Source organism: Prorops nasuta, unplaced genomic scaffold (assembly GCF_024137725.1).
Source record: "Prorops nasuta isolate Cenicafe-Biocafe unplaced genomic scaffold, Cenicafe_Pnas_1.2 PNAS00059, whole genome shotgun sequence".
NCBI classification, from domain to species: Eukaryota; Metazoa; Arthropoda; class Insecta; order Hymenoptera; family Bethylidae; genus Prorops; species Prorops nasuta.
Genome location: NW_027116856.1, coordinates 444,317 through 471,343, shown reverse-complemented (window position 1 = coordinate 471,343; position 27,027 = coordinate 444,317). Strand labels below are relative to the sequence as shown.

The 27,027-nt window shown below is 35.2% G+C and overlaps 3 protein-coding genes and 2 non-coding genes across 8 annotated transcripts; 4 read left to right on the top strand and 1 right to left on the bottom strand.

Moving 5' to 3' along the window:
• The first annotated feature begins 149 nt into the window (after positions 1-149).
• mRpL38 (mitochondrial ribosomal protein L38) lies at positions 150-3,676 on the top strand. Its single transcript, XM_066745175.1, has 7 exons — positions 150-429; positions 488-643; positions 714-1,044; positions 1,272-1,430; positions 1,521-1,657; positions 1,728-2,040; positions 3,501-3,676. Exons 1-6 carry the CDS (start codon positions 300-302, stop codon positions 2,018-2,020), a joined length of 1,206 nt encoding a protein of 401 aa, XP_066601272.1. The 5' UTR covers positions 150-299; the 3' UTR covers positions 2,021-2,040; positions 3,501-3,676.
• LOC136784459 (myosin-6) lies at positions 2,073-4,921 on the bottom strand. Its single transcript, XM_066745112.1, has 10 exons — positions 4,819-4,921; positions 4,414-4,613; positions 4,088-4,192; positions 3,831-3,992; positions 3,281-3,533; positions 3,029-3,161; positions 2,810-2,956; positions 2,493-2,746; positions 2,264-2,431; positions 2,073-2,193 (listed from the first exon to the last, which is right to left on the bottom strand). The coding sequence occupies exons 1-10, from the start codon at positions 4,919-4,921 to the stop codon at positions 2,090-2,092; spliced, it is 1,629 nt and encodes a 542-aa protein (XP_066601209.1). The 3' UTR covers positions 2,073-2,089.
• Positions 4,922-7,369: 2,448 nt separating this feature from the next.
• LOC136784496 (ETS translocation variant 4-like) lies at positions 7,370-26,401 on the top strand. Of its 4 annotated transcripts, XM_066745167.1 has the most exons (13): positions 7,370-7,472; positions 11,151-11,259; positions 14,153-14,206; positions 16,110-16,169; positions 18,995-19,142; positions 19,411-19,550; positions 23,120-23,628; positions 23,755-24,085; positions 24,398-24,896; positions 25,447-25,733; positions 25,808-26,026; positions 26,117-26,142; positions 26,259-26,401. In XM_066745167.1, exons 1-9 carry the CDS (start codon positions 7,416-7,418, stop codon positions 24,838-24,840), a joined length of 1,851 nt encoding a protein of 616 aa, XP_066601264.1. In that variant the 5' UTR covers positions 7,370-7,415; the 3' UTR covers positions 24,841-24,896; positions 25,447-25,733; positions 25,808-26,026; positions 26,117-26,142; positions 26,259-26,401. The 4 variants fall into 4 exon arrangements, with proteins under 4 accessions (XP_066601264.1, XP_066601266.1, XP_066601263.1 ...); XM_066745169.1 differs by having other exon boundaries at positions 24,401-24,896; positions 25,808-26,142; XM_066745166.1 differs by having other exon boundaries at positions 25,808-26,142.
• TRNAK-UUU (transfer RNA lysine (anticodon UUU)) lies at positions 14,572-14,644 on the top strand. The gene has a single exon. It is a non-coding gene; the product is annotated as a tRNA-Lys (tRNA).
• On the top strand, positions 14,749-14,821 carry TRNAK-UUU (transfer RNA lysine (anticodon UUU)). Its single transcript has one exon. It is a non-coding gene; the product is annotated as a tRNA-Lys (tRNA).
• Positions 26,402-27,027: the final 626 nt, after the last annotated feature.

Genomic DNA, 27,027 nt, shown 5'->3' with positions numbered 1-27,027 from the left:
CTTATACACAAATGATATCACATGAAGCAGACAAAATGTCGGACAGCTGCCCCCTGCTTATACATACTTACGTCTGCGTGGTGTAATTTCGCATAATTCAATATAGCAGAGTTGGTAACGCTGCTCTCCAGGTCCTCGGTCAGGTCCAGAACCCCAAAAATCCGTCAAGTGAACGAAGTGAGCTCCACTCATCCACTCTCCGATCGTTTCATTTCAATTCTTTATTAATGATATCTCTGGAGAAACATTTAAAAAGATCAAGAACTGTGTTTTCTGAATCTTTTAGGCTTTAATTTATTATGACGAATCGAATTTTTCGTGCTTTATCATATGAATTATCTCTATGGAAGTATCAACATATTCGTCATGCACATATAATGCGTGGAAAACCACCAACTACTGCTAGAACTCTACAACAACGTTTAGAAGGTATTAGATATTATTTGACAGTAAAAGTATTTAATTACATATTTTACAATTTACACAGAATTGAATTGGAAAGATCCTGAAATATCATTCAAAGTAGACATAGGTTTTTCTTTACCCAAACTTAAAAAGAACCCATTGATCGATAGATGGACAGCTCAATTGAAACAGCAAAGAAAAGATCTCAAATTTGAAAAATTATCTAGAACTAAACAATGTACGTAGTAATATTAATATATTTCATTGATTTAATAATTTCAACCTACTAATTTTTTTAAATTTTACAGTATTAATAAATTTGAATGTAGCAAAGAATGACTGGCTTGCAACTGATGGACCAAAACATATTTATAAAATTGCAGAGCACTACAAGGTTTATGATCATTTATATGGTGATGCTTATTTCTTTCCAGTTCTTCCACTGTCTATACAATATAGTATAGATGCAGAAAATTTGTTTGCTCCTGTTTATACAGGAAACATTTTAAAGTCATGTGAAGCAGTTGATAAGCCTATTATAGATTATTGTTCAGATTCTAATTCACTATGGACTTTATTAATGACAACTCCAGATGCTAATTTTAGTGACCCTAATGCTGAATATTGTCACTGGTTCATGTAAGTTTTAATTAATAATAACATTCTCAAAATAATATTTATAAATTAGTAATTCATTTTAATAGTACGTTTACAAACATTTCATATTTTGTTTTCATATGAATAGTTGCTGATTAATTTATTTAATTAAACAAGTTTTTATTGAAGTTATTAGCAACACACATTTTTAAGGAAATATTACAATTATTTATTTGAATTGTTTTCAAAATTTTAATATTTCCCTGCAGTGGTAACATACCTGGAAGTGAGATAGCTAAAGGAGAGCAGCTGATTGATTATCTTAGGCCCATTCCTCCTAAAGGAATTGGGTATTGTAGATATATATTTGTTTTATACAAACAGAATAAACATTTAGATTACTCAAATTATAGAAGAGAGCAGCCATGGTATGTACATTTTTAATTTTTGGTTGCACTACTATTATTTGCTTTCATTATTGTTATAACTTTCTATTTTTTATGATGCTTTATACTCAGTTTAAATCTAAATGATAGAAATTGGAATACATTAGATTTTTATAAAAAATACCAAGATTATTTAACACCTGCTGGTTTAGCTTTTTTCCAAGCTAATTGGGATTTATCATTAAAGGATTTTTACCATAATAAATTAGGCGAGTATATCACAGTTGTTTAAAAGTTAAAATTATTATTAAAATATAGATTAATAACAAAATTTTACAGATATGAAGTCACCTGTATTTCAATACGACTTTCCACCTCCTTACATAAGACCTCAAGAATATTATCCAAAAAGAAGGCCTTTTAATATTTATATGGATAAATACAGAGATCCAAAGCAAATAAACAAAGAATTTTTCCTAAGAAAGATGGCAAAGGTTCATCCGTTTGAAGGTCCAGAGCCTCCTTTGCCATTTCCGTGTGCAGTTCGACCTAAGACTTTTGTTCCATCTTGGTTGAAGACAGTAAGAGTGAAAGAAGGTCTGAAGCAAGGATATGTCAATGAAATCGATTAAAAATCCCATCTTATAAGGAGGTATAAATTAATTTTAACATTAAGTGTAGTTTTGTCATGCCAACTTTATTCATTGCAATTTAGTATTTGTTTCAACTATTCGCCTACTACATGATTTTATATAAGTTCTTGTTGGTACTTTTGAATCCAACACGTCATGCTCCAATAAAAATCCTAAAATAATTAAGGTTATATTTTCTTTGTTACCTATAAGCTAGGAGGAATAATTAGTTAAAAAAATGACCTGGTAGATTATGGTTTTCAGTGCTGAATTTCTGAGAAGATCGATAATTAGAAACATAAGTTTGGTATAAGTTTACAGCCTTTTCCATCTTTTCTTGATTTAATTCAAAATTACTCATACCCATTAAAATACCTACTTTTTTACTGACAATAGATAATAGGTTTAAGCCTGAAACATAAATAAAAATGTTATAGGTATACAATTTATTCAGTACAAAAAATGTTCATACCATCACTATCAATTTTTTCCATATTAAGAGGTTCATCTATAACTCCATGGATGCCTTTCCCATCTTTTTTTATTGGTTCCCTTTTTTTTCTGCCACCTTTCTTTAAGCATGCCATTATATCAATCATATTCTGTAATGCAGCTTTAATGTTTATTGCTAATTCTTCACAGCTGTTTTTTAAGGACTTGCATTCTTCTTCACGCTTCTTATTTATTTCGATTGAGTTCAATATAATCTCTTTGTCTACATTAAGTCTGTAAAAAGTATTGTATACTGCTAAAGCATTCAAAAAAATCTTTTGCAGTTTATTTTCTTACTTTTCATTTTCATTTGGTGGTATTTGTTTTAAACCAGATAATATTATAAAAGCATGTTCTTTTTGATTCAACAGTAAATTTCGCTGTTGCAAATTTTGCCTAAACTGCAGAATTAGTGACTTTCTTTGCTTCATTTGTTCTTCTAATCTGTAAAATATCCATTTATTTTTCATTCTTTTCCATGAAGTTTTTAATAGATAAAATTTTATTTTTATTCACCTTGGAATTAAATTAGTGTATGAACATACGAGTAATGCATCTTTCATTTTAACAATAATATCTTCTATATGTTTTATTTGCTGTTCTAATGATGTGCCAGTTGGTCTTCTAACTTGATTTTTTTGATTAGTGACTGATGGTGTATGTTCAGCCTACAAGTTTTTTATGATAAAAATATAAACTACAGCAACATTATTAGAAGTTCATTACTTTTAATGTAATATTAGTTAATAAAATAATAATTATTTATACTGGCCTCTGTTCTTATTAATGATTGTGCAAATGCCCATAAGTCATTAACTTGTTGATGAACAGCCTGAAGAGAGGCTTCCCTTTCTTTCATATGTCTCCAAATGTCTTTAGTTAATCTTTTGTATCGCTTTCTATTACCATCCAAATTTTCAGTTGCTGATTGACCCATCAAAATAACTTTTACTATAAGTTTACATTGCTCCCTTTGGTTTTGTTGCAGATTATCAATAACCACATCAAAATATACTGCATCCTATGAAAAAAATTTTGTTCTCAGCATATTATGCATATGCCAAGAAGGATGATGCTAAGCTTGGATATGAAATGAAAAATTTTTATTACTGTTGATACATGTAAAAATATCTACAATAAATTATCAATGAACTTCATCATTTACTTTAAATTTGTAATCATTTCACCTTCCTGCTATTAGCATTGAGTTCATCATTTTTTATAGAAAAATATTTAAGTGTTGAGATAATATAAAAATATACATAAAATATTAAAAAAAGAATGTTTAACATTTTTTATCGGATTTGCTTATACATACTTTTTTTAGAATGTCAATCATAGACGTGTAAGCTACACCAATTGCTTTTCCCGCATTGTTTTTGGACATGCATTTCATGAAACAAGTTATTAATCTTTGACGTTCAAGATTACTTGTATAATCTTCTGTTTCACATTTTTCAATGAGCATAGATTGCTCTAACTATTAAGGTAAAATTTAAAGTATTGATTATTTGGTAAGCCATTGTAAAAGGAAGCAACTCTAGTTTTAATTTGTTATAATGTTTCATTACATACTTTAAGGTCAAGAAGCCATTTAATTTTTTTCTGCTTATAATAAGCTAGTTTATTCAATTGACGATTTTTCAATGCATTGTCTTGACACACTTTGACATAAACGTCCTTAATGAGAAATTTTTACTAGATTACATGACATGAGAAATGTAGTAGAAGATTAATGTTTTCATAAAATAAATAATTAATATTAAAGAAATAAATTTTTATGCAAAAATTGGTAAATACAAATACTAAACTGACTTTCACAGAAAACTTTACATAAAAGCTAGCTATTTTAAGCTATCTCACGTGTGATATTATTAAAGAATAATAAAATATTAGCTTACTGAGTGTTTATGATTAATTAGAGATAATTGAAGATCTTTGTGATCTGCTAAGATGTTAAATAAGCTACTTCCTTCATTTTTTATTATATCTGCCAAATTTTCTTGATACTCTTTGACTTCTTTCTTTAATAATTGCACATGCAAAGAAGTTTTCTTCTTCAAAATAGCTTCTTCTGTTTGATCAAACTTCTTCTCTTGACCTACAATTGAGAGATACAATTTTAATCTACATAGTTTCATATTATTGGGGAAATTAAATTAAAGGGGCAATTGTATAAATGTTTTTTCATAGAACCAAGAAATTATTCAATACATTTAATAAGCAATGTTACGTGAAATAAAATCAATTAAATCACGTCAATATTCCCAATTTCTTAGTCTCCCTAATTATTTATTCAAACTAACCCTGCAATTTTGAAATTGCACGGTATTGAGCGACCTTTTCTTGAAATGGCCAGCTTTCATTTTGCGTCTTGTAACCTTTAATATGTTTTTCTGTAAGAATCATTTTGTACCATCAAACGGAGCTGAGTTTATAAATTAAATTCCCATCAGTGTGTTGAACCCAATCCACCCTACCAAAAAAAAAATTCATATACAAATGTTGTATTATTGTACGATTTGTGCGTAGCTGCGTAACTCTAGTCTAAGGGTAAGATTGAAGGATTACAATAACTTAATCTTTGCACTGAATATCGCAGTTAAAAAAAAAAACCCGGTTACTTCCCGACGGCCTACCACAACCCTCTCAACGCCCTCAACTTTCAACTTTGTGGTAATTAAGCAGCATGCGCACAATCGACAAAAAATGTGTTATTGTATTGTTATATATATACCAGTCCACCGACACATCGACTAGCGTGTCATGTTTGGAGCTGAAGAAAAGTGGTCGTGGGTATTTCGAATAAAATCGATAAAAAAGTGAGGACTTAAAGTTTGTTTGATTCAATCTATCTATGTCGCTATATAGATTGATTTTTCTACTTATACCTTATTTCAACATTAACTATCACCACAAACAGTAATTTCCTAAATTACAAACAATAAAAATATTATTTTACTCGTTGATTTTGAACAAACTTTGTATGATTATTTTTTCTGTTTAATTAAATAAAAATTTAATAGTTTATAGGACACTCTCGTTTTTTATTTTTCTTCCCTGATAAACTAGAAGATAATTAGTCGTATAATTGGAGTCCTAGACAATAACGAACTACATAATTAAATCTGATGTATATAATAATGTTATTCTCCCATGTAGTAGACTTGATACCTATAAAAGAATCTTATATTTATTTTCACAAATTATTATTTTTCATTATTATACGTTGCGTTTAGGAGTCATGCATATGTGTGTAGAAGACCCTTTAAATTCTATGACAAACTCAACAAAGTAAACTAGCATTCATATAGCTATAATAAGTTCTTTAAATCTTTTATCTGTATCGCATGAATAAAGCTAAGATGAAACTTTGTTCATTTAGCATACTCCTTCATTAATCATGACTTCTTCACAAACCTCCGATGGATATTTAATTGAGCAGTTTGGCATCACGTATAACATATTTTATTACATTAATATATAATTAATGTATACGTAACTGAATTAATCGACGCAGACGTTGTATGTGTGAAGGGTGATGATACATGTTCAGTTTTACATTGATCCATGTGATCTTAATTTATTTATAATACGGAGATACGATTTTCATTTTACTCCGTTTTTAATAACACTGCCAATTCTACGCTAAAATGCACGGATTTGGAGTAATTTTTCGTTTTCGATTTTTTCACAATTTTCGTATACCTATATACGAATTGTACAAAACAAAATTCACAAAAATTAATTATCAAACATGTTAGCGATCATAATAAAATCACATTACAAAACATTAAACCTAAAATATATTTCAAGTTACATGACCTTCGATCTTGCAGGTTTTGGCTATTTATACAATTTACTTTCAATTAAAAGAAGTTGAATGAAAATGATAAAATTATTAAAAACCAAATTTAGAACTACAAATTCTATCGAGTTATTCCTGAATCGATTCAATTAAAGGCAAACCAGAAAACTTTCTACGAGTTTCCAAATGAGCTTGGTCTTATAAATCGTAAAAAAATTCAATATGGTATCCGGCCTGGTACTGATCCTTACATATTCGCTTCTAATGCACAATGTACCCAAAAATAATCACAAAAACACGATGATGATTCTTTAATGCTTATACATGACATAATGACACACTTTATTAGCATCTCGACCAAAATTAATTTGAATATCGAGACACTGCTATCTTTTACATAAATAATTATAAATATACACATACAACCAAATGTCGATTAGATCCTAGAAGAAAAATACAGTAATAAATAAAACGAGACTGTGATGCACGATTAAAAACTATATGCAGTGCAATTTTAAGTAGGGCAAATTGATGCAGTTTTCTGCACATACACTTTGTTTGTTCTCTCTATATAATATTAGTGGTGGAGAAATGTAACAAACTGTTGTCAACGAAAGGTTTGGTATAAAGCTTGAAATGAAGTGTTATGGGAAAAGGGGGCTGAGAGATAGGATGAGAACGCGGTTTGCCAATGAATTTGAGCTCCGCCTACCAACTCTAGCAAGCAAGGTACAGAAGTCTCTCCTTGCATCCCTTAAGCGAGCGGATCCGCGCAGGGCTGTTTTCTACGTCGCGCTGTGGGCGTAAACGCATCAGAGACACAACCCCCAAACACTGCTTCCTCTCCTCTCTCTCTCTTTCTCTTTTCCTTTCGCAGCTCTTCACCAAGAGATCAACTCCCCGATTCACCCCAGTCCTATCTCTGATCTTCGTGTCGCATCACCATCGAATAATCCACAGTCCACGCGAAATTCGTGAATCCACTATTTTTTTTCACCACTGTTTTTTCGAAATCTTCTCTCAATTCATGTGCATTTTTATTCGTTCATTCTTCGTCAGATAAACAAGTGTGGAGAGGAGAAATCGGTGGGAGTTATGATGAGCCTTGCCGATCAGGAGGTACCTGCTACTGTCACTGATTTATCTCGTTTGGTATGTATATATATATATTTTTTTGTTATATACCGAATTTTATTTTTCAGTGTTTTCTAGTAATTTGTTTATTTATCTGTGATTTTTTTCTTGATGATGAAACGACAGAAAAAATAATCTATCGATGCGCGTGCTTTATTCTAGGAAAAATCGTTTTTAATCTTGTTATTAGTTCATTTTTTTACATATCATCGCTTTATTACGTTAGAATGTACTATTTAACAGATTTGTTCTCCCAAAATATTCTGACTGATAATTCAAAGATACTGTATTGTCTCGACGATAAATATAATTGAAAATGAAAGTACTGCTGAAAATATAGTAAATTTCACGTCAAATAAAGCCTTTTTTACTATTAATTTTGATTAAAGCAATTAAACATTTCATAGAAATTTCATAATAAAATAATCTAAGATTTTAAACCCAAATCGAATCACCGATTCTTAAGAGATATTGGTACACATATTTTCAAAAATTTGTAAAAAAAAAAGTACGAAAGAACAAGTACAAACAAAGAGAATCCTAAATTTGTTGGCAAAGCTCACAAAATTATTTACAATCCCATATAAAAAACAATACAAAGAACCTACATAATTAACCATACAAAAAAAAACTAATTACATAAAAAAAAAAATTCTTCTCATTGAAGAGTAATAATAGGAGAAATAATTGTATAGGCACTACAGTAGACTGTAAGAGTAATTTTTGTCGGTCGTCAATAATGACGAGTCACCGCGAGTCGAATTGGCGTTTCGATGATGTCGCGTGCAGGGCGAGCGAGGCGAGTCCTGCCGACTGTCCTCGTCAGGCTCTAACGGCAGCCCTTGAGAGATAGGTAGAGCAAAAGAGATGGGACAATGTGGAGTTGTAAGGTCGTTCGCTGGGAAGAGAAGTGGGTTCTCGGGTGGCGAATTGGCCTGGCACGCGGCTCCACGCTCCGACGGGTGTCCCACGCGAGTTCTCCACCCCATCCCCGATCCTCTTGTGTGCCTAAACACGTAATTGTCACCGCCGCACCGTTCTCTCTCTCTCTCTCTCTCTCTCTCTCTCTCTCTCTCTCGTGTCCCATAGCGAAGGGTGAGCCGTGGGTGGTAAACTCTCCACTTTCCGATGTGTCCCTCTGACTAGCGTTCTATCTATTCCATATATATATATATAATATACACGTGTACGTATATATATATATATATATATGTTGCAGGGGGGGGGGGGGGGGTGAGTCGCCAAAGAATCATCGCTGGAACACTTGATTTATGTTTGTTGATTCTAAAAATCACTCGATTCCCACACCAGCACACCCCATCCTCCACCGACACTTAATTGACTCGCATGCGAGATGGCATATGTTGCCACTCGAGCCTTTTCCCATGATTAGGGGTCCCGTAGCCGTGACCGGCCGTCCCGAAACTGCCAGTGGGGCGTGCGCACCTTACCAACCTGGACGTTTACCTTCACCGGATCCTTTATCTTATATCGTAGCTGTCTTTTGTTTTTTTGCATTGTGTCTATACTATAGTTTTGCATTTGGACCTCTACAGATTTAATTAGATTCATTTATCTTTGTTTTTTGATTTCTCGATGATAAAAGCGAGGTGTACTCTGTATTTATGTGGCTCTGGAAAAATGTGGGGAGTTGTCACAGTCTTTTACGCTTTTGCAAAGAGAAAAGTGAGTGAAGGAAGCAGGGAGAAGTTGTGCTCGTTAGCTCTTTGTATCTTTAGGTCCTAATCGATCAAGCTAAAGAACGAAGGGCCATTGTCAGGATAGAACCGCTCAATTAATTTTACTTTATTGACGCGAAAGAAAATGTGCGCTTATCAACACTTCGTATGTTTATATTCCAATTAAAGGAAAGACACAAAAGCTAACATTGTGTTGCAACTATTCGCATAGTTTTGATTAACTTTTGCAGCAGATTTATTATTTAGAATTCGTTAAGTTTTTATATTTACAATACGTAAAGGATAATTCATGTTACATTTAAAAGTGACACGTGAGAGTAATATAAATTAGCAGCTGAACCGTGTTAAAGAAAAACAGTATTATATAATTTACAGATCGTTAGAAAATATTAAACAGGATTTTTATAGATATAAATCTGCAAAGCATATTGTTCATTCTACGATTCTATTATAAACCAAAGCGAGTCAAAGTGCGCAATTAAACGAGATGTAACTATATGGAGGGGAGAGATGAAACTGAAAAACTGGGGTTGCAACCCTCTAGAAGTTCGCTCGGAACGATGGGGCGTTCCCTCGATTCATAGGCATCGTTTTCACTCGACTTACGCGTATATGCACATATTTTCCTGTGTGTGTGAAGGCATCGTATATACATAATATGTGAAAAAGAGAGAGAGACTCACACATTCATAATACAGTGGCACGTACAGCATATATACCTATATATATATATATATATATATATATATATATAGGAAATCTAAAAGTTAACATCACTCAAGGATGCGACCAATGGGAAAGGTCACGAGAAAGACATTAAACGGCACGTGACCATGTTTGCCCTTCCCGCTTACGAATCATTACTTCGTTAATTCGCTCGATTAATTCTTGATCGTCGAACAGTGATCTTGTTGATCCTTGCGAACATCGATACGCACTCGTATGATATTTTTTCCATTCAATATTATATATACCTTCTCGTTTGTAGTATTCGCATGTTCCAGCATCGATTAATAAGGGACAGATATTAATTACTCGAGGTTATACCCGGAGAAGGGAAAATAATTAAAAGTTTAGGAGACTTCAGGACTATTAATAAGGATTAAAGGTGTATAAGAAAAATTTTGCGAAATAATTATTAGAACGCGTTACGAGGGGGTTCATAAAAATATAATTATATATTTTTTTGTTTAATTAGGCTTGACTCGTGTGTCGACGTAGATTTTAATTTTTAATCTGAAATATGTTAAATTAGTTAAAAAGGAAATAACTAAATTTATTCTTTTGAATTTTATTGTGTGTGTGTGTGTGTGTGTGACAAAATTAATTGAAATCAATCAAAGAATGTGTGATAGAAAAAACCAAACCTAAGTGAAATTTAAAAAGAATAATTCTTGTCTATATCAGTGCTTCTTCCTAAGAAAATTATTTGTCCATGCCTGTCACTTTAACGATTATTCATCTTGTGCAATTGAAGATATCAGTTTTGATAAAGAACTATTTTTAACGATATTTCAGCTTCTCTTTCCACATCGCACTCGACTCTGAATAGATGCTTCTCTTCAGGACGAGAGACTGAAAAAATAGTTAATTATAGGAAAACTTTCATGTCAATTCGGTGATTCGAAATTTGTGTCGTCCAAGGTAGTGCGAAAGCGAATGCGCGTTATAACTGAGATTTTGCGAAACCGGTAACTGAGTTTACCACAAGATTGCTCCGCAAGGAGGAAACCATCCAATCGTTCACCGGATGTCCTCCTCGCTTCAACCTTCTCCCCTCCCCCCCCTTTCCTCTCCAAATCGTTTCACCCCCTCCCCCTCGATTTCTTCCTTTCTCACAGATACTCTTTCAGTTTCTCACTTACACCCTCGTCACTTCTAACCTCACCACCTATCCTCGTCTCTTTCTCCAACTTCAACATTTTCAATTTTCATCCTCGACAATTTTCTTAAAATATGAATGTTCTCTGTATACTTAGATTTAACAATGTTGCAGCCGAGCGATGATTTCAGAAGATTAGCAGAACCAGGACAATCGGTGGAAAGCTCTTACTGTTCCAACGACTATTCAGTTTCTCAGCCATCGGGCAATAACAAAGGTCACGGTGAGTATACTTTCATCCATAACGTCTCAAGAATAAATAACGAACACTGATAACGAACACAGAGAATTAGGATTATCTCGAGAGGGAGACAAAAGAATACCGAAGGGTATTTGGAAAATTTTATTTGTAGCTTTTCAAAGTTTTCACTTTTTCCATTCATTAATGTGCATCAAGAAACTATTCCTAATGATAATTTGTATACACGATTAATAAAAACAGAAAATTAACAGCAAATGCAGAGTTACAGAATTACTTAAGAGGGAAAAAATGAAAAAAAAACGTAAAATTATTCGAAGCCTCTTTCCAGGGTTCTCTGAAACTTCGATCCGTGCATCAACGAGCCTTCCATTTGTCGTACGATGACGTCAAATTTGGGAAGGTTCTCTCGCGAACACACTGCACACGTTCCAAAAGGATGAGTAATTAGGGGGGGGGGGGATACAAGTAGTAGTAGTAGCTATAGGACACTAATGTAAGGAAGGAAGGAAGAAGACTTTGGCAAAGGTGGACTTGAAGAGGGAGGAGGGGGTTGCTCGATACAGCAGACGAGAAAGATAGATATTCCCCTTTCTCAATCTTTCCCTCGGTTCACCGAAGAGAGGCTGTCACTCGCAGGCAGCCAAGTCGATATCTTCGTGTACTGTATACATATATATACATGTCGCAGTAGCATCAACGACGATATTATTTTCCACAGCTTCGACTCTATGATAAATCGATCGTGATGAGAGCACACGTATATATACAGTGAGATTACTACCATAGAATCGTTGTTTTAACTTTCATCCCCAATTCCACAAATTTGCAAAGTCTTGTATAAAAATGTACAATTTAAGAATTATATAAAATGGCGCTGTTATCGAATATTTATATATATATAACGTAGACAAAGAAATTAGGAGTGAAACCACAAGACCCTGCAGAGATTATTAGAATTTTGTGGATGATCCTTAAAAAAGGCAACATATATAGTAGCCTTGACCTATAAATCTGTGGAGAATTGACTGTCTAGGAAGGCGAAGAGGGAGTTATGGAGCGGAATTCAATAAGCAAGTAATTATGACCGAATGGAGTCCCTCGGGATTCGGTAGATGGGGGCCCCTCTTGCACCCTAGCGTACTTTTCTCCGCAGTGATTGACACTTTATATCTAGCATTGGCACGTAACGCGGTGTTGACGATGGCTGTGTGCGTGTTTACCATGCAACGCCACGCAGCACTATGAAATGCCGCCAGTCGGGATGGACTATACCATCGCCTAACTCAATCACTACCTATAATACCACAATTTCTACATCGTAATCGCGTTACGCCCCACCATTCACTCCCCCGACACCTCTCTCTCTCTCTCGACACTTTCAGAGAGATCGAAGAAATATTGAAACTCTTTAACCCTCGAATGAGAGAGAGAGAGAGAGAGAGAGAGAGTTTCCTAACTCTCTCCTTCCTTCTTCGTCTCTTTACAGAGAGAGGGGCTTCAGGATTGGGTTCAAACTGACGAACACTCCCATGCAACATGCTCGTACCTTTTTAATCTTCGATTTTCAGACTGCTTCTGCATGCTCTGAAAAATAGTAAAATCTTTACTGGGAACGAGTAAATATCTTTAACAAACTCCTGAGTAAATTTTGTTATTAGAATCGAATCAGAGTGTAATACTGTGTATGTATGAACACGAGGCACTGTGCGTTGCACCGTGTTGTTCCATAAGCGATCCCCTGATAAGGACGGAATTAGATTGTAGGAAATTCTAAGAGTGCGCAGATAGGCTGAATTGGTAAATAGAGAAAAGTAGTAAAGAGAGTGTTGTATCATTATCCAAGGTCAATGAGCTGTAACGTGAGTAGATTCGATTCGCAGACTGTGTTCTGGGCTCGAGACAAAACGAGATTACTGACAAGTGGCTGCCCATGGCGAATCCTGGAGACCCATTAAGTCAACCCCACGTTTTGTCCTTTGCGACGTCCTTATGATATATATACGCTTCTGTCCAATGTTGTGTTTTTGCCTGCAGTGCATTTGCACTCTTTTATATTCGCGCGTGCCATTATTATTCTCCTCGCTGTCCTGTAATATTCTTCGATCTCTCTTATACAGCATAGTCCAAATTAGTAGCAAACGTTATCTTGCGCGTCATTAATTTTCTCTCGGATTTTCCCACTCGATATAAATATGGATATCTTGGCTCGTGGAATCATCGTAATACACGATTCCTGTTTTATCGTTCGATTGCTTAGATAGTATAACTGGAGTGTTTATGTATGTGTGTGTGTGTGTGTATTGCAGCTGCGAATATAAAGCTGTGTGTGGGATAATTAAAGTTAAATAAATGGAATTAACAATGACACAGATTTAAATAAATGGGCAAAATTATTTTTCCTGTTAACACAATTAAATGGTTATTAATGATACTGAAATAAGCGTCACTTCGATCATTAATTTTAATCCATCGTAAAGACAATTCACCATTCATTATCAGTTTTTTCTTATATTATGTTTCAGTTAACTTAAATGTAATTAATGATTTAGTGGTTGTAGAAATTATTAAAATTTTAATTAATTAACGTTATATTACTGACAATTAAAGACATTTGGATTGTAAATGTAGCATAATTTGCAATGTGTTTTAAATGCCTTTAAAGGTTTTTGTAGTCACATTCGTAATTTTGTTTATCAACAATTCAAGGTGCTTCGTTTGTTATCTCCATTGATTTCTTTCCAAAATATATCAAGTGATTGATATATAATACCTTTGGTATGATAGTTGCTTTAAATTTTTATTAAACGAAAAGAAAAGTAAATAAACAAAAACAAAATGATTCATCTATGTATGATATTATTGCATTTAACAAAAGTGGTAGTGATTATTTCTAAGTATATATTTTGTATTCCAGAAAGTGATATGTATCCTGCTGCGGAATATAGACAGGAATCTTGGCTTCAGGATGGTAAGTTAAAACTTTTTATATTAGCTATTAATTGGGCGTGCATAAAAATTCATAAAAGAGCCAATTATCAATAAAAATTAAAAAAATTAAAAAATATTTAAAATTAATATTTATAAAGATGAAATTTATTAACCAATTTCTATTATATTTTATCAAGTGACTTAATTTATACGTTTTTACGATGCAAAAATAAAATTTGCGTTTCAATTTTGCAAAAACTGGATGCTTTCAACCTATTTTCCAGAAATTGTTTACTGGCTCCTTTTTACATAATTACGTTCAATTATGTTAATACCAATTCATTATTTTGTTCAATAAACACTTCCTGCAATGTGATTGTATTTCTAAAGCAAATAGTTCGTGTCGCCCGGATAGCTCAGTCGGTAGAGCATCAGACTTTTAATCTGAGGGTCCAGGGTTCGAGTCCCTGTTCGGGCGCTTTTTTTGTTCAAGAAGATAGTACATTTCGAAGAACTTACTATTATATAACATAAGCTCGAACCCTGATCTCCGGAGGCCCTAATAACAGCTAAGTCTTCGTCGCCCGGATAGCTCAGTCGGTAGAGCATCAGACTTTTAATCTGAGGGTCCAGGGTTCGAGTCCCTGTTCGGGCGCATTTTTTTTATTCTTCAAATTAATTTTTTCGTCTTCATTGTGGCTCGCAGATAGCGTAAATTAAAAAAGAAATTTTATAATTTAACAATACATCATTATTTTTTTATCTTATATTTCTCGGTTCTTGGAAATATGAATATAAACTTGCTATAATTCTTTTGATGTTGCATTTTTTTTAATTATTTGTTAAAATGTGTAATTAGGTCGCGTGCTTCGATCAAACACCGATGAATCCATTAAAATGATTAGTTAGACGAATAGTCGCACTAGAAGACCAGCTTATAGACAGCGTCCTTTATTTGTGCACCATCCAATTTTACTAAAATGCTTCGTTTCAATAAATCTATCCAAGCAAGAGATTAATATTTATGACACATATTATTCCTAAACTATAAATAAAAGTATCATTGATAAATAGGTCATGTGTGCTATAGACATTATATATCTAATAGAATTAAAATATTCATGAAAAGTATGTGTGTACTTTTAGACAAAAGAATTGAAAGTTCACAACTTTGTTGCAATATTATTTGATTAGCCACAAAGTGAGCTTGTTCTAAGAGACTATTATTAATCATAAAAATATTTGTGTAGTCTTTTTTTATTTACATTTAATTCCTGCACTTGTATAAAATTTTGACGTTCATCAGTGTAAATAGAAAAAAAAGAATGGTGGTTGAGAGAATGGTAAATAATATTTTCATTTATAATTTTATGGCAAAATAAAAGCGTATCTTCTGTTTACAAACGGAAATTGAAAAAATAAACATTTCTTGTTTACAGTTAGTTGATTTCTTTTAAAGAGCATCAATAAACGATTTAAAATAGATTAAACGCCAGTATTTTTAGCAATTACTGTTAAATATTATGTAATTCGTTCAATCATTTGTCGAAAAACCGGTAATAAATCATTAATAAGCGATGAAAGGAATTAAAGCTGCCTTCTAAAAAAATTGAGGAAACACGAGTTTCCAAACCTTAAAGTGCTTATTCTTCATCTAATATCCTCAGGAAGTAAAACGTGAGCTCGTGATAAATTAAAATCAATAAAGGAAGGTTTGTAGCTTCAGTCGAACAAGTATACATATATATCCTTTCCAAGGAATTAATTCACCTCGAAGGAAATACAATTGCCATTGCAAATTATATTATCAATTTATTAATTTTATACATTCTGCAAATATTACAAGATTGTAGTGGTATAGGTTTAAATAAATTCACACAAAATAACTAATCTGTTCTGATACAAAATTATTATTAATACATAAAAAAATATTAATTTTTCAGGTAGTAGCTGCGAGACAGAAGATAGTGAGCAATACGTACCAGAATTTCACCAAATATCAAGTCAGTATATATTTGAGCAATATGAAACTAAATTTCACTGTAGAAAGATGATCCGTGAATCATTGTTAACATAAAAATACTATCAATTAAAACTTTACAATAAAAATGGCATAAGATTGATTAGAAAGTGCGCTAATAATAAAATTTCATGTATGTGTGGAATAGAAAATCTGTGAGGTTGCATTTGGTGACTTCCAATAAAGCACACGCGTGTTTCAGCGAGTCTCTCGCGGCGGAAGTCAATTTCCACCATTTCCAACTGCATAAGCGGATGCCACGTGGAAAGTGCCATGGTACTCGTTGCTTAAAATACATATTAAATCGAATGTGCCCTTATATCCGATGTAAATCCCAATATTGAATGCCTTAACGTATTTCAACTACGATTTTGCTAGAAATGCAGCAATTTCTACATCTATAATAGAATTTTTTGATATTACATTTGCTAGGAATTACTCGAGCATAAATTCACCAAAATTATATTACACAATTTGACACAATAAAAAAATGTCTGATTTTTTAATAGATATATTTAGTTGATCGAACAAAGTTAAATTAATCAGAATTAAATTTACATATCTATACTATTGGATTATTTTATTTAGCCTTAAATTTTGGTGTTTCTTTTTTATTCAATTATGTATGTATGTGTGCGTGTTGTTTTTGGTAGCTATCAAGCTTTGCATTAAAGATTAAGAGTTTCGAGAGCACAATCGAGTTATTAAAGAATAAAGTGTAGTGAAAAACGTCGGTGTTTTATTAAAAACAGTGAAAGATCGCTCGAGGCTGATGTATCCGAGGAGGCAAAGAAAAAACAACACGGAGAGAGCCACGACTACTCTGGGTATCATCGATATCGGATTACGCGAGTAAGCACTTTATATTAAACCCGTCAAGATTTTCCTATCGCGCATTTATTAACGAACACGCTCCCTCCGCGCGTTACGATATTACATTTTTCAAAACTTTTCAGCGTCGAGACAAATCCAACGGTGAAGTATAATCATTGAAAAAATAAACTATCGTGTTTCGATCGAAAATAGCGATCGATAACATTATTCGAAAATTATGCGCCTTAAAAATTTCCCTTGTGCTCCGTTTGTTTGTTTTCTTAGTAGATAAACGATGGTTGTTGATTTTCTAAATTAAACAATGTACTACCGGCGAAGTTTTGATATTTTTAGGAGCAGATATTTTAAAGCAGACTCATATTTGGAGTAGAGATTTGATTAAACATACCTAGCGATTATTGAGTTTTGAAAATTGTTAAATATATAGAGGTACCAATACACGTACACCGTAACGGGAGCAATTTAACTGCGCGAGCAAACACCCAAGAGGCATCAGGGTAGATATAGTGTCTATATGCCCAATTGTATACACACTTTCCATTCCTCGAACCCTCTCGTAATATAGCGTACACACCACGATAGATATAGCTTCATCCTTGTCAGAGGGCAATGCACGTGAAAGCAGACAAAAAACCAAACCACACGTATCTATGTGTTGGGGCGCCGAAAAATCTTTCATCAATATTTGTATATCTTGCCTGCATTAATTAAATGTAACGAACGAGTTTTTCAATATTCAAACTGGGATCCAATATCGTAAAATCTCATTATTAACACTTGCTGCTAACTATGGAGTCTCACATATACACACGTAAACTGTACAATAGAACAGTGTAATTATAATCAGTGAAATTAAATTATTTTCAGGTTCTAATAATTAATGGAAGTTCTATGTTGAAAACTAAAAAAAAAAATGGGTAGTCTGATGATTTTAGGCTTTGAAAATGTTCTTCGAGTTTCTCAATCATTTTTGAAAATTATAGTTCTGATGTTACGTAATATACAGCGATGATAATCATTTCTATCGTTTCAACCAGTCATTCTGGTGTCAGGAGACTCGATAGAACCTCGCATCGAGTATTCAAAATAAACTATACACAAGAGCTATATCATAATAAAGCCTTGCATTCTTTTTTATGTTACAACAATAATTATTATAACGCTACCAATAGCAAGAATGGCACAACTAAAAAAATATAAATTTGAGTTACGTCTCCGCAACAATGTTATCTCATGTTCTACGATCAAATAAAATTGACGCTGAGATAAACTTTTCTAATTTTCTGTTAATTGTCTCTTCTTTATTAATAAACGTACGAATGATTAAGAAATGCATTGATCACACGTTAAAATTCTACATACACGTATAAAATGAGAAAACGCGTTGCTTTTGTATAAAAAGCTATCAGTGTTTACAAATATGCTGACTGTTGGAGCTTATGTTTCCCACGGCAGCGTCGCTACTTGATTTATCGAGGACGAACGAACCCCTGGCTGAGCAAAGGAAAATCGTCCGAGCGTCCTCCATTACACCGACTCACGTGCCGTTGCAACGATGCGTCTTCACTTCCGGTACGACACGCGCCCTGGTGTCCCGTCGCCCTCTGCAGTATAATATTTATATTTATCTCTTTCTTTCACCATTGCTATACGATTCTTTGTCCCGCAAATGAATAAAAATCATCGCCTCACCCTTGGGTCTTCCTCACTCCCACATGTAAGCACTCTGGAATAATAATTAGAGACGAAGCAATTTTCTTCAGCACTCATGGGTTCTCCAATTAATTTTGCGGAGTCATTGCATCGATCACGGTGTCTATGCATATATATATATATATATATATAATAGTATTTCCTGTTATGCCACTCGAAATTTTAACATTTTTTAGCAAAAGCTCTTCCGCCTATATGCTGACTTGACGAAAGTTAAGCTTTATAGGATAACCGTATACGTTTATTGCGACGTTGTTTCAGGAGATGCTGTTAAACCGGAAACAACGAACTGCAGAAGGCCGGAGGATTCCGGTTACCACACCGAGTATCCAATACCAGTTCCGCACCTGCATACGCCGGGCAAAAATTTTCTTGATCTCAGTTCAGTTGCACCAACGACTTGTTTTGGGTCAGTATCGATTGTCTAGATTTCTTAACACGATTATTCATTTCTGTCGCGCATTTCTTACAGTGCGACTGGTGCACTGGTCCATTGAAATTGTAATTTGAGAACAAATATGATTTTCTGGATTATTGGTGTACTGTATAAACTTTGATTTTATAGAATTGCTAGATTAAGCTCTCAAAAATGATGAATTTACTGTAAACTATAATTTTATACAATTCCTAGATTAAACCCTTAAATTAATAGTTTACTGTAAACTTTGATTTTATAGAATTGCTAGATTAAGCCCTCAGAGCAACAGCGAACCATCGAAAAATGTCGCTGTGAAGGAAGAACCAACGGACGGAGGATACATTGAACCAGTAACTTTGTCCAACATCAGTTCGTCTGCTTCCCAAAATCCTCCAAACGGTAAGATTGATTTTAGTGATTGTGAATAGTTTTATCATTCTTTCAACTTTTTTGTACAGTAATAAATGCTTTATATAAAAAGAATACCATTTATTGCTTTTCGGTTAGGGTCTAAAAATCAACACAATTAATAATAAGTTTATGCTCTTCGTCTTTTCTAATTAATTAAAAGTAACTAGATACTATGTACTGTATACATATTTTTAATTTCGTTCAATCGATATAAGAGCAGGAAAGCAGTTTAAATACTTAAATCAGCTTAAAGTGCACGTTTGTACGTGAGCATGTAAAAGCCTCAATCCTTCCCCTGGCATCGTGTCCGATACAATCCATTGAATGTTTTATGCATGCTTTCAACGAGTCACGCACTGAAATGTTGATCGAGAACGCAGTTCATTTAATAATGCACGAACATTGGAAAGTAAAATTAGTGGCTGTGTTGATAAATCAAATAAAAGATGTTTCTTAAGACTTTAGCTGTTTACGGTAGCAATAACTGATGATAATGAATTCAAAATCATGCTATTTCTGTCTTATTTATTGAAACTGCTAATGTTGTTTAATTTTATAACTGCTTTGACATACTATTGTGATATCCCCTTTAACACATTTATTTAAATACTTATTTAAGGTTAAACAAGAAAATTCCATTTTGACATTTGAACTTTTAAAAAGCAGACTTTATTTTAAAAATAACAATGAGTACAAAGGGCACCTACGTTCTTCCGTTGTTTAAGCTATGTATAATTAAGAATTAAATATGCATAGAAACTCGAGTAAAAAATCTGTAATTTACAATTAACTTTGAAATAATATTACAAGTGTGAAATTTTTACAGTTTACAACTATTCCTTCTCACGATCGAGTGGCCATAATACAATAGTTGCAAAGCAAAGGCCAATTCTTTCGACTAAGTTTTATTAAGATTCCCCTGATAGTTGAGATTTATTCACGCGAGACCAAGTGCGCGTAATTGAATAATTGAAGAATGCTTTTAACTGGAAACCCATGGAAAGCGTCTCCTAGAATTTAGCGAAAGCTGCTCTTCGCTCACGAAGAGAAGAGTCTCTAGCAAAGCAATATCCCAAGGGATAAAGAAAGCCGAAAGCTTCCTCCTAAATTTCTAATGAAAAGTAGAACGATGCATCAAGTATTTATAATTCAGAGAATATTTATTCAATAATTTTTCTTGCAAATATATATATAAACACACACCTGAAGCAAGCATACTTACCCTATGACAAACCAATTAACATTCATAGTTTTATTTATATCAGTTTCCCTTGGATGAGAATTTGACAAAATTTTACAACACATAAATTAGGAAGCAAAGGAAATATTTGTAGGGAATTAGTTAAAGGGTTGGATTGCAAAGACTGGCGTATAATGTGTCCATTATCTAATAGACTCAGATGGGTATATTATTATTATAGAGCTTGGTTATACGAAAAGCAAAGTCAGTCAGTCAGGGGTTGCAAGCTCATCCGCTGTAATCAAAACGATTAACCTTCCTTTATTCACGCACACACAAGGCTGGAAGGAATGATTTAGGAACGCGCGCAGTGGTTGTGTTTACCGGCCACCGCTATACGTTGTTGTGTGTATTATACCCGACTACTCCCAAATCACCCGGGGATCATGCTTACGCTTCTCTTGGCGTAATTCTCCCAGCCATTAAGCCCTTTTAATTATTAATACACAGTTTACGTTAATAACACGACATTTCTATTCTTACGCTTTTATTTTACATGCTAATATAAATTACACTTTTATTTATAACGTGGAAACCACGCTGCCAACTTTACACTTGCTGATATAATCATTTATTATTGCCAGAGTGGTGCAATATGTATAGTGCACCTATATGGATTACTAATAACCTCATAACAGATACTGATTGGTCCATGACTTACTAATCAACGGATTACCACGTGGATTATTGCGAACGTGTATCAGTGGATACTTTCGTAGCTACAGGGCGTCAGTTTCGTGCTTCTTGTGGAGGATTCGAGCACCTCATCGGTGAGCAGCGAAAATAAATCCTGCTCGAAACGAAGGAGATCATTTTTAGCTGGCGATCGTGCATTTTTAACGGGGAGGGCTACTCTGGAGTTTAAAGATTGGGGGGGAGGGTAATGGGTTAAAGAAGCGCATGATGAGCGAACGGAAGAGGGGGAAATGCGAAGAGGGGGTGAGGGAGGGGGAGTGCGGACTAGCAATAGCATATATATATATATATATAGTGGAGCAATGCAAACCGAGAAGAGTAGGCTGTCCTCTTTTTCGGGCAACCCTCGCACGCGCACCACCCCTGTGACCATCCCCAGCCTCGCGCAACCCTTTCCCCCCCCCCCCTCCCCTGGCTCGGCACCTCGGCACTCGGCACACCGGTTTCATCAGTTCGCGATTAATTTTAATCCGAAACCACCCCGCCGCAAAGTCTCCGACCACGCTTTTCCCAACCAAGACCAACCCCTTTCGCTCGTTCCGACAGAGCGGCAGATTGGCTCGAGCCGTTTCGACCTCGTTGCTCCCTCCCCCCTCCCTCTCTCCGTTCTACCATTTCCCTCAACCATTCAGCCCTCCCCGACCAACCCTCGTCTCGTCAGGTATCGCACGAGGAAACATCCGCACCTTGTTCCCGAAACCTCGCAGCAATGTTAATTCATCGACGCAACGCGATATATTCGCTTCTCGATTTATCGCGATACGAAAATTGGTCGTCGGACACGCCCACTTTTCGGAAATAACAGTAACGACCTGTACAAAAAAAATTATCGTCAAATTCGTAGAATCTTGTACGAAACTTGGTTACTACTATTTTTTGGTTACACAACTAGGTAAAAAGTACACAGTTTATTAACACACACACACATTAGAGCCGTAAGAACGTTCCTAACGCTATAAGACACAGACTCTCTCGTACAATGACGTCATTACGGCGAATCTCGCTACTGGGAAAGGAGCTCGAAGAGAAAACAGTGGGAAAAGAAGGAGAGTAAAGATTGTGCGGGGGGTGGATAGAGAGAGAAGGTTGTCAATTTTTCAATATTCCCTGTGCGCGACTTGGAGCGTAAACGGATTAGGGTTGGAGAATGGGGTTTTTTTTGGCTAGAGGGGATCCGCTCTCTGGCTGTGTTGCTGCTCGGTGGATCCCCGGGATGGGATGGGAGGCCGCGATTAATATACATATCGCGCGAGCTGCTGCTGCTGCTGCGGGATTTCAGGACTGGGTGCCGTGGCACTCGCGAGCTCTGACGAGAACGGCAACCCCGTGGGCTTTGAATATCAACCAATTTCCTGCCGATATTTATCTGACGAGCACTTCACCGGCGCTGGCGCGTGAGTGCAATAGCTAATGGCGGTTCGTCGACCAGACTTTATTCCACAATCATTTTCCAGTTTTTCTCTATTTTCTTTTTCCTCGCTTTTGTACGAATCATCCGCGTGGAAGAGCCTTGCACAAGAACGTATTTTGAGGTGGTTGTTGAGGGACACTTGCATAGTTCATGTAATAAGAATATTTTCAAGGACGAGTGATAAGAACGGTATTCGTTTGTTGTCTTCAGGATCGAGTCTCATATATCCACGTCAGCAATATTCGAGCAGTGCTGGAGAAACGAGAGGTTCTCCGTCGTCCAGTCGGCCGGCCAGTGCATCCTCGGCAACCTCGCAATGGCCGCCAGCAACTTCCGGTCACACGGAGAACTTCGTTCTACGTCAGGAAACGTGGAATTCGGAGAGTAATTACAGCAAAAGAAGCGGGACGCCAACATGGACCGAGTTGGGAGTCCAGTTGGATTCGAGGAATCAACCTTGGGAACGACACCACGGGGTGTCATATCAGAAGAGAAGTTCGCCAGCTTCATCTTGGGGATCGGATTACGGAAACAAAAGGCCGTCGTCCGCCACTGGTGCTACCGCCTGGAACGACGTTACTGTTGGGTATCAGCAGCAACGAAGAGGCTCTCTTCAGCTTTGGCAATTCCTCGTAGCCTTACTGGATGACCCCACTAACGCACCGTGCATCGCTTGGACCGGAAGAGGCATGGAGTTCAAGCTCATCGAACCTGAAGAGGTCAGTGGAGATTAAATATCTTTTTATATATAGTTCATATTTTTACTTTAATTGATCAGACCTTGTGTGCCCTCAACTATAATTTGTTATTTTCACGCGACCTTGAAACGATTGCTGATTCTTCAGGTAGCTCGAAGATGGGGTGTTCAGAAGAACCGGCCTGCGATGAATTATGACAAACTTAGTCGTTCGTTGAGGTATTATTACGAGAAGGGAATAATGCAGAAGGTAGCAGGAGAGAGGTACGTGTACAAATTCGTGTGTGATCCGGAAGCGTTATTCAACATGGCGTATGGAAACGGTGCTGCGTCTGGAATATCGGGAGAAACTCAGAACAGCATCGCGAGGAACCATAGCGTGGTCGGGAAACAATGTAACGCTGATCCTGGAAAACATTCCACTGCTGCTCCTGGTTACGGGGACGCTGTGTTCGCCATGTACTCTAATACTGCAGCAGGTAATAATGACTGTAGTTTATATATACGAATGTACATTGGTCGAATCAGCACAATTCAGGATGATAAACTTTCTCTTCATGTATAAGATTAATACTGCAGCAGATAAAATCTGCACGAGTGAAAGTCAACAAACATTCTCTCTCTCTCTCTCTCTCTCTCTCTCTCTCTATATATATATATATATATATATATATATATATATAAAATTAGTATATATAGTTTTATCAATTTAGATCCTTCTCAGGTTCAACCTCAACCCACTGCAATGAAAATATAATTAGAAAACTTGTCACGTGTTAAATTTGTTGTAGCAGTATACGGACCGTCCAGTCTTCATCAGCTGCATCAGTATCTAGGTGGTGGTAACGATGGCTTCAAGACTCCACCTAGCAGATACCACCCTCACTACGCTTCTCAGTACAACAGTGATCATCACCATCACCATCACCACCACCATCATCATCAATCCCCAGCGTACTCGGAAACCTTTTTTAACTACGGTCGACTCTCCACCCACGAGCACTCGCTGGAGGCCAGAGCTCCGGATCCTTCGAAAACTATTTACGCCCATCAGGATTCCGAGGGTATCAGCAGAGAGCGCGAGGCAACAAACAGCTACGATGGGACGCAGAGATCGCAATTACCGGCGGTGACTCCTACCAATTCGCAATCTGCTTTACTCGATGGCTCGGCAACTTCGAAAATCGAACAAGTATCTTACGCGTGCCTCGGTGTGGGAAGCTGTGTGTGCTGAACTCAACGTAGGTTTCTTTACTTTAGTATTAAAAAGCATCAGCTTAGCAAAAAGAGGTAAAGGAAAAATAATGTTTGTATAAATGCGATTAAATAAATGTTCGTCAAGGCCGAGGCAGATTGTAGGGTTTAATTAGATGAAAGTTCAATTGTAGATACTAGATTTACGATATTAAAGGTATACATATATCGAGGTCCGAGGAATTTTAATATTGATATATCTTTCTGAACGGAGTATTAGGAAAGATGTACCAATTTATGTTACCGTGGGTACATCTCGAATACAAGCCAGCACGTACGGTAACGAGACCAGTCATTAGTAATATATATATATATATATATATATCCTGTAAATATCAACTACTTCTTTTCTTGCGAATCGGATCAAAGAAACAACTTTAAAAAAGTCTGGTTGACAATATTTTGGTTTTCATTATTAAATTATCTACGCTAAATCTTGTAGTCTATCTAATTTATTGTAGTTTATTCTGTAAATACGAAATAAATCTCTTTATTCATTAATCTCTGAATGTCCAATGTTCAAATGCACCAGTGTGGTCTCAGGTATTATTTCAAAAGCCTCACGAAGTTTTTGTTTATATTTTAGAAAATTCATTGTCAAAATTTTCGAAAGTGCTTCATTTATCTTATCGACTGGTAATGGTATAATGTGTGTAAATACACGTTACACTATCGACAATATTATGTATGTTGACATTTAAACTTGACCCTTGTCTGGCCACGCGCTTTGAGGTCGCACTGTGTAGTTTCTCAAAGTGGCTAGATCCCTTTCGCTATGAAAGTCATTATCGAAGGAGCAGCCTGCACCATGACGCAATCGCCCATCCATGGACGCGCGAGGTCAAGCCAAGCGTGTATTTCGGGCTATGACAAGTATTATCAAATATGCTATATATTGCTCTCTTGCTCTTTGCCACGTTTTCTCATAATCATCCATTCCTTGGTAGCTTGTGGCTCATGGGTGACTTCGGTAGGATGGAAAGTAGAGATGGCAACGTCATTCGATATATCGAACTTCGTGCAGAAGTCGCTCGGTCAGTGCGAAAGTGAATTTTCTAGGACACGGTTCATTATTCGCTCTTGGTTCGATCGATAATACGAAGCTCTATTGATTTTCTTTTGAAGATATTAAAAATAATAATTTCATTTTTAAGTGATTTCTTATGGTAATTAAAACTAGTTTTATTCTTTATTTGTATAGTTGAAACAATTTTCAACTGAATACTTTTTTTATTTTCGATTTCATTCGGTACCAGGAAAAATTTATTTGGACACAATTGAGGTGCGTAAAGCGTTTAATTTAATCAAATATATTCGATGTAAAAACATGTAAAATTGTCAGATGTTGCAGATGTAAGACTGTGAATTCAGTGTTTAATTTTGCAAAATTATTTTCAGGCCGCTGATTCAAGAACGTTTCCTATCTATGCTTGGACAGTAAATATTACAAAATAAATTATAAATCCCAACGTGATATGCAAATTTTATTTGCATTTTACGCTGATTTTTTTACTGTGATTATTATTGATAAGAAATCATGTCAGAGGAGAACAAAGGTAAAATGGGTTTCAAAGATAAGGAGAAAGCTTTAGAAACTTTGCAAGCTTTGGAGGAACGAGACGTAAGTTATCAGTATCACGTTATCACCAATTTTGTCAATCGTGCGAAAAGAACGATACAGATTACGAAGGATCAGGAAAAACTAGCAAATCTACGAGAAGCTCTGAATATTTTTGAAGATTGGCTCAAGAATTATAAAGAAAACAATAGAGGTAAAGAAAACCTGTCGTATTTACCTCTCGAAACCATAAAGGACTTTCAAAATCTTTGCAAGAAATACAACGTTTGGAACGACGATTTCTTTTTGTAAGTAATTATCAATAATATATATTTTACGAATAAGTCTTACTCGATTTACAGCTGTGCTTTCTGATCTTTTCACATTTTTATTATGTCAATCCACGCAATATAAATAAACACAGCAAGTGAAAAACTGAAAAAAAAAATATTTCTAAAATTAAATCACAATTAATAAAGCACAATTAACATAAAAAAAAATATTTACAATTTTTAGAGCCTACAAGGAGGAGCATGGAGACTACAAAAATCTTCGATCGGTCAAGGTCCCGAGTAAGGAAACAACCTGGGACGTGGAGAGAAATAGAAG